Here is a 14,432-nt window from a genome sequence, read left to right as displayed (position 1 = left end):
AGTCCTGTATTATTCTAACATATTTCTGTGCCACTCCAGACCTCCGCATGCAGTACCACAGTTCCTCTCTGGGTACTCTGTCATAGGCTTTCTCTAGATCTACAAAGACACCATGTAGCTCCTTCTGACCTTCTCGGTACTTTTCCATCAACACCCTCAAGGCAAATAATGCATGTGTGGTACTCGTTCTAGTCATGAAACCATACTGTTGCTCGCAAATACTCACTTCTGTCCTGAGTCTCGCCTCCACTACTCTTTCCCATAACTTCATTGTGTGGCTCATCAAGTTTATTCCTCTATAGTTCCCACAACTCTGCACATCACCCTTGTTCTTTAAAATGGGCACCGGTACACTTTTCCTCCATTCCTCAGGCATCTTCTCACACGCTAGAATTCTATTGAACACGCTGGTCAAAAACTCCGCAGCCACCTCGCCTCGATGCTTCCATACCTCCACAGGAATGTCATCTGGACCAACTGCCTTTCCATTTTTCATCCTCTTGAATGCCTTTCTAATATAAGCATCCTGTGTTCTTCCATCACAGTCTGGTTTGGTTCTGCTACAAAAAAGGACAAACTCCGACTGCGACGGACAATCAAAACTGCTGAAAGGATTGTCGGTACCCCCCTACCCACCAGTGAGGACTTGCACGCTGCCAGAACTAAGACAAGAGCGTGCAAAATCCTCTCGGACCCTCCGCGTCCCGGTCACCGGCTCTTCCGGCTCCTTCCCTCAGGTAGGCGCTACCGATCATTGTAAAGGAGAACTAGCAGACATTCCGACAGCTTCTTCCCTCTTGCCATCAACTTCTTAAACAGGAGACTTACAATTCCATTGCAACGAGCTGGCAATTTCTTTTGACTTGAGTTCGTTGTCCCATTTCTGGGGGGCCGATTCTACATGACTCGTGCGCTCACTTTTGTTGTCACAGTCGTCTCGCCACGCCGCACTATTTGCATATCTGTTGTTGACCAATACTGGCCACTCACGCCAGAGTAGCATCTGCTCCACTTGCACACTGACTGAGGAGCATCTGCAACATTTGCACAATCGACATTGTCCCAGATTATGGCACGACTCGCTTGCAGTCTCGACGCCCTTTGCACGACGGTCATTGCGCCGGACTATTGCAATATTAGTCATTCCAACTGCTCTAAGTGCTAGAGGACTCCGCATCTCTTTGCACAATTGTCAAAAAAAAACATTACCAGATAACGAGCAACCCTTTACTGCTCAGTGACTGTTTTTTGTCTGTCCGTCTCCAAAGTTGTCGTACTCGAGCGGCTCCAAGCGGCGTTTTTTTGGACATACTTGGCAAATAAAGATGATTCTGAATCAAATTCTGATTCTGATTCAAAAGGAATGCCTGATTGTCATTGGTTAATTTTCATGACATTTTGATTTATTATTACTCTAGTCAGATTCAAGCTATTTCTGTGACTGCTGTGGCTTTTTCTTTCATGAACAAAGAGTACCAACAATTTTGTCCACGTGTGTCGTTGAACAAAGACACCTTATCCTTATTCGAGGTCAATTTGGCAACAATGAAGTGAAACTGGGCCAGCTCCGACGCCTGACGATCGCTCGCCGGCGGCGGCTGGTGCTCGACAATCGCGCCATTGGCGCATGCGCACAAAAGGGCGGAGCCGACCGGTCGGACCGGTTCAGCCCAAAAGCGGCCCTACGCAACCTAACATCAGCATCCGGACTCGAGCAGAGGAACCTGCCGCTCGGCTTCCAAGAAACGACAAATTCGACAAAAGAAACGTCTTACCGCAAAAACAATCGTAGTCGGAACGCGCGTCCTACTCGCCGCCGGAGATGGTGGACCGGCTGGCGGCCAGAATCTTCTGGACCCTGGCGCTGATCCAAGGGGACCTCCCGCACTGTGCGTAAGCTCGTCCTCGTTACGCTCGCACATTTAGACAAACCGGGCGAGTCTCAGATCCGAGCTTTGGGGTGCCGAGCTCCCCGCCAGGCAAGATCGCTTTCACACTTTTGTACATCGGAACGCAATTTCTATGCACGGGAAGAAGCCCTTTGGGGAACGTCTGTGACTGAAACTTGAAATGTGACGGCGATTTAAATGTTGAGCCGCAGCAGACGAGGACTGGATTGGAATCATCAAATAAACATCTGGTTCCCCGACTCCTTTCTGGGGGAAGGTCGTCTTCCGTTTTGATACAGCAGCACCTCTCCACACATACGCTAGACGACTCGGCATCTTTTTGCACGATTGTCAAAGAAAAGGAAAACTTCTACCGGCATTACCAGATAACGAGCATCCCTTTACTGCTCGGTGACCGTTTTTTTGGGGTCAATGTCTTTATGTCACAAAAGTGTTCGGTGTCAATTGACTGACTGTCTGTTGTCGTACTCGAGCGGAGACAAATTCCTCGTGTGCTTTCCGGACATACTTGGCGAAATAAAGATGATTCTGATTCTGATATGAACACTTTGCCTTTTTTTCTGGCCTACATTAGTGAGTACCAGAAATGGAGCGTGGACATTTTTTTCCCCCCTTCTTCTTTTTTCTGGAGACCTTTAATTTGAAATGCAATGCACAACATGTAAATCACATGAATAGAATGTTTTTGTGACTACTAATATGTGACTAATAATGTTAATGGGCTTCCAGTCAGTGAGCTATTTACTAGCACCTCAGCTTTAATATTATCACACGTACATGACACAACAACTCACTTCTCTCGTGTATGCTACAAGCTATCTTTTAGCATACGCTACTTCCAAAAATAAGTGCTTTGACGCCAATCTGTTAGCATGTAACGCTAACCTCTCGCATGCGCTAATCAGCTCGCGGCATTAGCCATGCGCTAACAAGTACGATTATGAAATGCGTTTTGATGATCAACCGATAAGTAAACGGTGGCAATGATGGCGTCTTCTTCTTCTTCTTCTTCTTCTTCTTCTTCTTGTGCAGACGTTCGGAGTGCGCCGCCGCCGCCGCCAGGTCGCGTGACCGTGGATTCGGTCAACATGAGGCACAACCTGAGATGGCGCCCCCCGCAGGGCCAATGCAGCACCCCGCTGCTCTACTCGGTGCAGTTTCAAGGGTGCGTTGCACCACGTGTTCCTCAAAAGTACACGCAGTTTGTGAAACACTTTGCACGTACGAGCACGTATACGGGATGCAGGCAAGTGCTTCCCGACCTTTGTCGAGCCAACGCGGCCATTTTACACTCGATGAATCTCACGTCACCCCGCCAAACAGAAATATCACAAAAGGTCCACAGAGTGAAAGAAGGATGCGCTCGTCGCAGTTTACTCAAGTCAACTTTTTAATCCATAGAGCCAAGTTAACAACAACCGCACATAAAACAATCACGATAAGATCATCAAATATTCTTCAGGAGATGCCAAGTTTTATTCCTTCTTGTTGCAGTCAACACATTGTGCGAAGTTGTTAGTAGAGGAGAGCGAGGAACACGACCAGGCCGGCGCTACGTGGCGGCGTTTGTTTTTCAGGGCGAAATGTTTCAAATTTCTCACGGAGTCCATGAAGTGTCGTCCAAGCTGGGACTGGGTGGAGCACGTTTTCAAAAGGAAATCACCTCAGGGCGCCCGCTTGTTCTTCTCGCTTGACGGCCAACATTCCCGACGCGCTGCCGACGTGAGTCATGCCAATTAGCCTCAAACGCGCTAATTAAGCGGCCCAGTAGGTACAGACAACTGCTTCTCTGACAGGCGTTTCGTCATCGGCGTTATCGTTGCCGGCCTACGGCGAGTTTGTGGGGACTTTTGGGGTGTTAGATTTGTGCGTTTTTTTTGGTGTTGATTCATGTTATTGATGTGTTTCTTTCTCTTTTGTGGATGTTTTGGTGTCTGCTCATGTGTTGACATTCTCCGCAGCGAGTTCGAGGTGACGGTTCTGGACGGCGCGTGGCTGGATTCTACCGAGTGTCAGGACATCGCGCGCACTCACTGCGACCTTTCCTTGGACCTGGGCTCCGACTCGGACTACAACGTCCGCGTGCGAGCGCGCTGCGGCTCCAAAACGTCGTCGTGGGCGCAACTGGCGGCGCCGTTCAACAGGAGGCACAGTAAGGAAGCGCGCCTGCCCACCACACGCGCGTCGCGCAAACCTCGGCGAGGGACGGCGAGCGTGACGGCGGGGTTGCATTGTGGGAAATCCCCGATGCGCCTCAGGTTACCACGGTTACGATACAAACCGAAAGACGGCCGAGGAATGTACGTTCGTCCCTCGCCGTATCGCGCTTCACTTTTCGCAGTCTCACTGCATCGCCAATGTTGAAAGTGTACATATCGAATTTTATGTTGCAGGTTTTTTTGCTGCAGTATATTGTGAGATTTCGCGGTGATTGCGCGAGCCAGGAGGAAACAGTGTGTAAAAATAATAGAATCATTTCCAAAGTTCGGGATCATTTTACACTTCAAAAAAGATCACAAAGTGCGATGTGTCTGCTGCAAAGCAGAAGTGGCTTCCACAACGTCACGTCCACGGCTTATGTAAAGACAAATTAGCCTGCTACCGCTAGTTATAACCAATCGTACTCCGTAACAGGTGCTTAGGATAGACGACCACCGCTGCACTTTCAATAGCTTTATTGAACAAATGCTAACAAAATAAACACGTAATATGCAAAGTCGTACATGGGCTGGCGTTTGGAAAGCGGCTCACGCTAAAAAGAACCGCAACATTTTGTCACACTTTGCTGCAAACAATGTTTCAAAACTGGTGTGAATTTTGCAAAAGTCACTTTTGGTACATTTACAACAGTATTTGTCAACTTGAAAATATTAACTGTTACACCTAAATGTTAAATTTAAATGCTAAATGTATATATACACATGTTAAATATATACAGTGGGTAAGGAAAGTATTCAGACCCCCTTAAATGTTTCACTTTTTTATATTGCAGCCATTTGCTAAAAACTAAAGTTAACTAAAAGTTCTTTTTTTCCCTCATTAATGTACAGACAACATCCATATTGACATCAAAAAACGGAATTGTTGAAATTTTGGTCGATTTATTAAAAAAGAAAAACCGAAATATCACACAGACATAATTATTCAGACCCTTTGCTCAGTATTTAGTAGAAGCCCCCTTTTGAGCTAATACAGCCAGGAGTCTTTTTGGGAAGGATGCAACAAGTTTTTCACACCTGGATTTGGGGGTCATCTGCCATTCCTCCTCGCAGACCGTGCTTCACTGTTGGGACTGTATTGGACGGGTGACGAGCAGTGCCTGGTTTTCTCCACACATACCGCTTAGAATGAAGGCCACAGAGTTCGATCTTGGTGTCATCGGACCAGAGAATCATCTTGGAGTCCTTCAGGTGTTTTTTTTTTTTTTTTTAGCAAACTCCACGCGGGCTTTCACGCGTCTCGCACTGAGGAGAGGCTTCCTTCCGTCGGGCCACTCTGCCATCAAGCCCCGCCGGGTGGAGGGCTGCAGTGATGGTTGACTTTCTAGAACTTTCTCCCACCTCCCGACTGCATCTCTGGAGCTCAGCCACAGTCTTCTTGACCTCTCTCACCCGGGCTCTTCTCCCCCGATTGGTCAGTTTGTCCGGACGGCCGGCTCTACGAAGGTGTTCCGCTCGTCCCAAACCTCTTCCATTTAAGGATTATGGAGGCCACTGTGCTCTTAGGAACCTTAAGTGCAGCAGAGCTTTTTTTTTGTAACCTTGGCCAGATCCGTGCCTTGCCGCAATTCTGTCTCCGAGCTCTTCGGGCGGTTCCTTTGACCTCATGATTCTCATTTGCTCTGACATGCCGTAAGGTGTTCTATAGACAGGGCTGTGGCTTCCCTAATCAAGTCCAATCAGTATAATCAAACACAGAAGGTGTAGAACCATCTCAAGGATGATCGGAAGAAACGGACAGCACCCGAGTTCAATATGTGAGTGTCACAACAAAGGGTCTGAAGACTTCTGCCTGTGTGAGGTTTCAGTTTTAATTTTTGCAAACAAAATCTGCACACATTTCAACAACTCCGTTTTTGTCCTGTCAATATGGGGGTGCTGCGTGTACGTTCATGATTTTAACAAATAGCTGCAATATAATAACAAAGAGTGAAAGATTGAAGGGGGTCTGAAAACTTTCTCTACCCAGTACTGTTTATGTTAATGTTATATATATATATATATATATATATATATATATATATAAAGGGTCGGTACTTGGTGGTTTTTCCTTTTTGTTCATGTGTTTATGTTCTGTCCCTGCATTCAGGTTGTGTTTGTGTTATTCGTGTTTTTTTTTCATGTTATCAACATGTTGATGTGGTTTATCATTCATTTGTGTTACTCAGAATCAGAATCGGAATCGGAATCGTCTTTATTTGCCAAGTATGTCCAAAAAACCACACAAGGAATTTGGGCCGCTCGAGTACGACAACAGAAAGTCAAGTGACAGAGAACACTTGGGAGACAGAAAGACGTTGACCCCCCCAAAAAAAAGCAGTCAAGGGTTGCTCGTCGTCTGGTAACGGCGGTAGAATTTTCAATGTTTTTTTCCTCTTGCATTCAGCCGTGTTGACGGTGCCCCACATGACGGTGACGGCGGCGGGCGACACCCTCCTGGTGTCCTTCGACCAGGCCCCGCCCACGGCGTCCATCGAGGTGGAGGTGCGGAAGCGCGGCGATGCCCTCGACAAGGTTAGCTCAGCGTCACCGGCGCCGCCCGAGTTGAGTTCGTTGACGCGTTCGCGGCGCCGTCGTCCCGCAGGTTCTTGTGTTCGCCGTTCGGGCCGAGCAGAAGCTGCTGCACGTCACCGAGCTGCAGGACAGAGCGATCTACTGCGTGCGGGCGCACCTGCTGCTGGGAGAGAAAACGCGCAGCCAACACACCGAAGATCAGTGCGTGCCCGTCTCAGGTACAACGGGAACATTACACGATCGATCGTATCGGCGACACGAGCGGTTCGCTTCATGAGGTCCGCTTTGACCCCTGCCCAGGTCCCGACGCCCCCTGGAAGAGTCCCACGACGGGCGTGCTGACGCTGCTCCTCATGCTGGGCGTGACCTCCGCCCTCTTCTGGTGCATCGTCCAGTGCCGCGCGCAACACTACTGCCGCCGCTACTTCCACAAGGAGGCGCTGCCACGCTCGCTGGTCGGTTGGCGTGACGTCATGACGACGACCAGCGTCAGAATCCTTGTGAAGCTCAGGTGTACCTAAAGAAGTGGCCGTCCTCTGACACCATTGACCTCTCGCCCTCTTCTTCCCTGCCAGCTCCTTGACGCGCCCTCCGCGCCCGCCGTGTCGAGCGGGCCCGACGAGGAGGTGTGCGCGCACGTGCGGGTGGTACCGAAGGACCGTCGCTAGAACCGGGCCAGCGCGTCCGCAAGGATCACGGTTGACGTCGTAGGATCGCTGTTGGACCTTTGCGGCTTTTTTCTTCTTCTTGTCCTCGTGGGACCGGGTCACATTTGTCGCAGAAGGTCCAGAATGTTCCTCAGAACCTCCGCCGTACATAAACGAGCCACGATTGCGACGCTGATCAAACGGACTCAGAAGAACGTTACGCTCCGGCTCCGCCAACAGAACCACGAGCGCAAAAACGTTTCACTGAAAAGACACTTTCACTGTTGTGTTTCCGGTGAAGATTGCGGCTCACGCGTTCATTGGGCAAGGTCCGCAATCTCGCCCGGAACCTCCGGCACGGAACAGTTCTGCTGTCGATCGACCGGGCCGAGAAGATCATTCCACGTCACTTTCAGAACCTCGTAGCATGACTTCGGGATCTTCTAAAGAAAAGAGATTGCTAGCTCGTCCCAAAAATTCTTTCACGCTGCTTCTGGAAGAAGACGCCGAAGTCGGCGCCATGAGCACCGTTGCCAATATGAATGACGCTGTCGGCCACATTAGCATATTGGCAATATTAGCACGATCGGTGATGCCACGTTACACTGACAGGAAATTTGAGCTTTTTCTGGCTCCTTTCCATTTTCAAAAGTCATCTTCAAGCCTTTTGGATTCCTCCGTGCTCATCGCAGCATGGAACGCTGCCGCAGTTCTTTATTTCAGCTGCAGTCGTTCCAAAAATTCTCTCTCTTAAGATGAGGCGCAAGGTCCAGACGGTCCCTCAGGACCCCGACGACGACATTTGCGGTAATTATCAATAATCCAACGGCACGTCTGATTGTAACACTGTAGACCCAAGTGTTCATTCCCAAAAATTGAACATTTAAACTGCGCTTCAATATATTTGAGGGGGGAAAACTAAAGCTGTAAATGTTTCAAAACAAGCGTTTCTTAAAATGATTTTTTCCAATTCAAGGTATAAATACAACGGAACTGCATTGCAAAAATATATACAGTACCGCATTTTTCAAAACAAATATGTTGTACGCGCAAGGCCCATCATCTCCACCGCACGTCGACGTGGACGAAAGATTCTGATGTCGATCGACCGGGCCGAGAAAACAAAACCTGACGTCCTCTAACGGCAAATCGGGGAATACCAAACACCAGGCGAGTCGGGTGGCGACGATGTTTATTTGTGGAATGTCAGCTTGCACACAAAACCTTTTGACCAAGTGGACTCCCAAAACAACTTGTTGATACTTTTCTTCCACTCTGTACAACTTACACACAAATACATTTTTGACCTAAACAACATTTGTTGTTCATTTTAGCAGGAAATCCAACAAACGTTGACATTTTTCTTCACTTTTTACAAACTCCCTTCTGAGCATTGACCAAGTTCAACATTTGAACAGTTTTTTTTTTTTATATGTTGATGTCACAGTTTTACTTGAGTTCTGATTGAAAATTAAGTTTGTTGTGGGGGGGGGGGGGGGGGGGGAAATTGCAGTGGTGCCTTAAGATGAGAGTTTAATTTGACCACACTCACAACTCAAATCATCTTTCTTCATTCATTCAGTTTCCATACCGCTTCTCCCCACGCAGGTCGCGGGCGTGCCGGAGCCTATCCCGGCTATCTTCGGGCGAGAGGCGGGGTCCGCCCTGAACCGGTCTCCTGCCAATCGCAGGACACATACAAACAAACAACCATTCACACCTACGGGCAATTTAGAGTTGTCAATGAACCTGCCATGCATGTTTTTGGGATGCGGGAGGAAAGCGGAGTGCCCGGAGAAAAGCCGCGCGGGGAGAACATGCATACTGCACACGGGCGGGGCCGGGGATCGAACCCCGCAACCTCACAACTGGGAGGCGGACGTGCTAACCGGTCGTCCGCTCTGCCGCATCGGCTTTCCCCACTGAAATGAATTTGAAACGTTGCTCGCCCGTTGCAGCCCCCCCCCCAATTGCGTAATATGTCACAAGATGATGAGGTCATTGAACATTTATACGAATTTCACAGTCAAAACGGCCCTTTGAGAGAAAGCACGACTACAAAAATGAGTCACACACACCAGCTATAAAACACTAAAATAAATTAAAAGTAAAAAAAAAATAATATTTCAAGTGTCACCTATTGACCTATTATAACCTTTTGTCAGAAGCGGGCCGCTTCCGACAGTCCAATCCCATTTTGAGATGGCGAAGACGACGAAAGTCGTCAGCGGCCGGCGATCCGCGCCGTCCGTCGGGTGGGCGGAGCTCGTGAGAGGTTCTAGAGTTGACCCATTACGGAGGTGAACTAAAACAAAAAAAAAGAAAAGGAAAAAAAAAAAGACAAAAAGCGTGGCGGCCGCCCGGCGTCAGAAGCGGAAGTCCAGCCGTACGGTGTGCTCGAGGACGGCGATGAGGAGCATGACGCCGAAGCCCAGCAGGATGCCGGCGTTCTGCAGCAGGAAGTAGCCGCAGTGGCTGAAGCCGTGCTCGCCCGCGTCGTTGTGCAACATCTCCGGGACCTGGCCGAGGACACCACGTCACCGACAAAGGGCCGCAAAAGCAAAGCAAACCCAAACTTTACATTCCCAATTTCTACTCTGTTTTGAGCTTTTCACTTGCAGAAAATCAAAATGCTCTCACACACACACATATATAAACTTTAAATTTAAAAAATATGGCACACATTCGGTAAGTCAGCAGCTGCTAGTGACACACACACACACACACTAACTACTACTACTTCTTCCCATGAGAGCCTCTCTCTCTCTCCTGCGTCCTCCTCTCCAACACCAACTGCCCTCACGACATCCATCGACCTTCTCTTTGGTCTTCCTCTCGCTCTCTTGCCTGACAGCTCCATCCTCTTCATCCTTCTACCAATATTCTCACTATTTCTCCTCCGGACGTGTCCAAACCGTCCAAGTCTGCTCTCTCGAACTTTGTCTCCAAAACATCGAACCTCGGCCGTCCCGCCGATGAGCTCGTTTCTAATTTGATCCGACCCGGTCACTCCGAGAGCGAACCTCAACATCTTCATTCCTCTGCTTTCCGGTGCATGCCTCCATCTTTCTAACTGTTCCTCCAGCTCCTCCCTGCTTTCACTGCAGATCACAATTTCATCTGCAAACATCACGGTCCACGGGGATTCCAGTCTAACCTCATCTGTCAGCCTGTTCATCACCACTGCAAACAGGAAGGGGCTCAGGGCTGATCCCTGATGCAGTCCCACCTCCACCTATCCTTAATCACCCTAACCTGCTGCACATCCTTCCCATCTCTATCCCTCTGTCTGGCCAGCCTGTAGAGATCCTTGTCTCCTTCCTTAGTGTCCAACCTGGCCTACACGTCCTCATATGCCTCTTGTTTGGCCTTTGCCACCGCTACCTTTGCCCTGTGTCGCATCTCAATGTATTCCTTTCGCCTCTCCTCGGTCCTCTCCGTGTCCCGCTTCTTCTCGGCTAACCTCTTGCCTCGTATGATTTCCTGTACTGTGAGGTTCCACCACCAAGTCTCCTTCTCTCCTTTCCTGCCAGAAGATACACCAAGTACTCTCCCGCCTGCCTCTCTGATCACCTCGGCTGCAGCGGTCCAGTCTTCCGGAAGCTCCTCCCGTCCACCGAGAGCCTGTCTCACCTCTTCCCGAAAAGCCGCACAACACTCGTCCTGTCTCAGCTTCCACCACGTGGTTGTCTGCTCTGCCTTTGTCTTCCTATTCTTCCTCCCCACCACCAGAGTCATCTTCCACACCACCATCCTATGCTGTCTAGCCACACTCTCCCCTACCACCACCTTACAGTCGGTCACCTCCTTCAGATGACATCGTCTGCACAAGATGTAATCCACCTGCGTGCTTCTACCTCCGCTCTTGTAGGTCACCGTATGTTCCTGCCTCTTCTGGAAAAAAGTGTTCACTCCACCATTTGCATCCTTGTTGCAAGGTCTACCACCATCTGTCCCTCCAAGTTCCTTTCCTGGATGCCGGACTTACCCATCACTTCTTCATCACCCCTATTTCCTTCACCAACATGTCCGTTGCAATCTGCACCAATCCCGACTCGCTCTCTGTCTGGGACGCTCAGAACTACTTCGTCTCGCTCCTTCCAGAATTTCTCTTTCACCTCTAGGTCCCACCCGACCTGTGGGGCATAGCCACTATTCACATTATACATAACGCCCTCAAGTTCAAGTTTCAGCCTCATCACTCGATCTGACACTCTTTGCACCTCCAAGACATTCTGAGCCAACTCTTCAATTAAAATAACACCGACTCCATTTCTCTTCCCATCTACACCATGGTCAAATAATTGAAACCCTGCCCCTAAACTTCTCGCCTTACTGCCTTTCCACCTGGACACACAATATATCAACCTTTCTCCTAATCCTCATGTCAACCCACTCCAGAGATTTTCCTGTCATATTCCCAACATTCAAGTCGCCAGATTCAGTTCAAGGCTCTGTGCTTTCCTCTTCTCTTTCTGCCGAAAAACTCTCTTGACACACACACACACACTTTAACCAAAAAAACAAAAACAAAAAAAGAACCTATGCTGCACACGTTCTCCAAGTCAGCAGCTGCTAGTGACACACACACACACACACACACACTTTAAATAATAGAAAAGTACAGGGCACACGTTCTGCAGGTCAGCGGCTGCAAGTGACACACGCGCGCACGTACACGCATACATACACACAGGAGTCGACGGCGGTCGAGCGGCGTCTACTCACCATGTCGACGAGCGCCATGTACATGAAGAGGCCGGCGGTGAGGGCGAAGATCCACATGCAGATGTTGTCGGCGTAGTGGCCGATCAGGATGCCCGTCACCATGCCCAGGTAGGCTGTGGTGGCCGACAGCATGTTGTACAGGACGGCCTGGCGCACCGTCATGCCCGCCTTCAGCAGCACTGCAAAGTCGCCTGTTGCACACGCAGTCGACACGCGTCACGTGGACGGACGCCGCCGCCGCGCCCCCGGGGTCCAACTTGCGCTCTTTTAGTCGTGAGGCGCGTCCCCCGCGACGGGACACTTACCCAACTCGTGAGGAAGCTCGTGACAGAAGACGGCCACCGACGTGCTCAGGCCGCTCGACAAACTCTCGCTGAACGCCGCACCTGTAAATCAAACAAATAAGCCATCAGCCCAAGTTTGAAAAATTCAACAGAGGATTCCAAAGGTCAATTCCTAAATTAGCGCTAACGTTGTCTTTCAATGTTAGACTCTTAAGTTAGCTTCAGACATGAGCTCAACTGTTAGCTTTCAACATGAGATGACAAAGTTAGCTTCTTAACTTAATGCTAACGTTGCCTTCCAACTTTCGAATCTTAAGTTAGCTTCCAACGCTAGCTGTAACATCACAGCTAAGGAAGGCCAACACAAGCTTCAGACATTAGCTTCCTTACTTAACGATAATGTTCCCTTCCAATGTTAGATTTCACTTTAGTGTCCTAAGTTTGCTTTCGGCATTACCTTCGATGTTAGCTTCTGAAGTTTGCTGCCAACGTTACCGCTAACATTACAGATAAGAAAGACCAACGTTCGCTTCGTACGCTAGCGCCGCAGTTAGCTTCCAACGGTCGATTCCAAAGTTAGCTCTATGGTTAGTTTCCAATGTTGCCTCCAACGTTAGCGCTAGCGTTGGCTTCCAATGTAAAAGGGTCTCGAGTTCTCGTCCAAAATGACCTTCAATGTTCGCTTCTGAAGTTAGCTTCCAACATTACAGCTGAGAAAGACCAACATTAACTTCAGGCGTTAGCGCCAATGTTCGCTTCCGATGTTCTATTCTAAAGTTGAACAAAATAGCTCCACCGTGGGCTTCGGGAGGGAAGGAACGGGCCGGCCGGCGGCTCACCGATGGCCAGGCCGTCGCTGAAGTTGTGCAGGCCGTCCCCCATGATGACCATCCAGGCGAGCGTGGCCACGCCGGCCTGCTGGAAGTGGTGCTGCGGGTACGAGTGGGTGTGGCTGTGCGGGTGGTGGTTCTGGGAGTGGTGGTGGTGGAGGATGTGGTGGTAGTCGTGGTGGTGGTGGTGCAGGCTGTCCGCCTGGCCCACCGTGTCGTGGAAGTGCGAGTGGCATTTGTTCTCGCACTCCTCCGCCGTGTAGCCCTGATCCGCCGTCGACGTCTTCAGCATCACCTGCTCCTCCTCCGCCACGGCGTCCTCGTCCGGGCGCTCGGCAAACACGCCGCCGCCGTTGGTTTCCACGTCTGCGGCGGGAGAAAACCAGAACTCAAGACTACTTGCTGCACGCGTGTAAGTTTGGGCCGGTCAATTTATTGATCGGAGTTTATTTGTGAGGACGATCACGGGGGTCGATGCCGGTACGGTCACGCGCACTCGCCTTCGCTCGCCTTCAGGACGTCTTCCATAAGGGCCAGGGGCTTTTCGGGGTCCGCGTTGTTCTTCTGCTCCCTCTTCCTCTGCGTCTGCACACAACAAACGATACATCAGCCCCTCCCACGTCGTTTCACACACAGAAGTTGGCTTTCGCCGTACAGGACGGCCGTTGCAGCTTGGCGTCGATGCGTAGCGATGTTAGACTCTGGGACATTTGGGGCCGTCGAGCGTCATAACGCTAGAGGCGGCGTTTCACGCAAAGAACAGGACATTCCCCTTGCAGCTTTGCAACTTCTGGTCGCTTTGACAATCAGTGCGAAAGGGGCAACAGTTCGTGTTTTTGTCACCATGACGATAGTAAACGTCCGTCTCACCTTTTTCTTGTCCTTGTACATTTTTCCCAGCGTCAGGAAGTGCTCGATGAGAAACATCAAGTAGACGCCGCCCAGAGCCGTCAAACCCTTCCACACGCCGTCCAGGTCGTCCGCGTGGTCCGCGTGGTGCGCGTCGTGCTCAGAATGCTGGTGTCCTCTCTGAGACTGAGCAAGAAGCAAACCGATTAGGAATCACTACCGATCCACTATATAGTGAGTCGTTTCCTGGTGCTGTTGGAATGTGCGGTGGGTTATCCCCTTCAATGTATCCCACAATGCATCACTATAGCGTACGGTAGCCATCTACGGCAGTTCCGGGACACCGCCCCCGCGATAATCAAAAATCTGCAAAGTAGCAAACAGATTTATTTTAAAGCTATATAATACCGATACAAAATACGCATGTGAGGCGCAGGTATTATTTTTGTCC

The 14,432-nt window shown here is 49.9% G+C and overlaps 2 protein-coding genes across 3 annotated transcripts in view; one reads left to right on the top strand and one right to left on the bottom strand.

Moving 5' to 3' along the window:
- Positions 1-1,692: 1,692 nt before the first annotated feature.
- Positions 1,693-8,678, top strand: crfb16 (cytokine receptor family member B16). The gene is made up of 7 exons (XM_061693971.1): positions 1,693-1,889; positions 2,943-3,075; positions 3,872-4,062; positions 6,516-6,643; positions 6,714-6,861; positions 6,944-7,098; positions 7,219-8,678. Exons 1-7 carry the CDS (start codon positions 1,823-1,825, stop codon positions 7,309-7,311), a joined length of 915 nt encoding a protein of 304 aa, XP_061549955.1. The 5' UTR covers positions 1,693-1,822; the 3' UTR covers positions 7,312-8,678.
- The window catches only part of slc39a6 (solute carrier family 39 member 6), a 12,991-nt gene continuing 7,024 nt past the window's right edge, over positions 8,466-14,432 (bottom strand). For both annotated transcript variants that reach the window (XM_061693940.1, XM_061693941.1), the window contains exons 7-12: positions 14,003-14,167; positions 13,633-13,717; positions 13,142-13,498; positions 12,324-12,404; positions 12,019-12,209; positions 8,466-9,809 (exon numbers count right to left, since the gene is read on the bottom strand). In XM_061693940.1, coding sequence (XP_061549924.1) covers positions 9,657-9,809; positions 12,019-12,209; positions 12,324-12,404; positions 13,142-13,498; positions 13,633-13,717; positions 14,003-14,167 — 1,032 coding nt within the window. In that variant the 3' untranslated portion in view covers positions 8,466-9,656. The remainder of the gene's footprint in view (positions 9,810-12,018; positions 12,210-12,323; positions 12,405-13,141; positions 13,499-13,632; positions 13,718-14,002; positions 14,168-14,432) is intronic.

Source organism: Phycodurus eques, chromosome 13, assembly GCF_024500275.1.
Source record: "Phycodurus eques isolate BA_2022a chromosome 13, UOR_Pequ_1.1, whole genome shotgun sequence".
Taxonomy (NCBI): Eukaryota; Metazoa; Chordata; class Actinopteri; order Syngnathiformes; family Syngnathidae; genus Phycodurus; species Phycodurus eques.
This window is presented reverse-complemented; position numbering and strand designations above follow the sequence as displayed.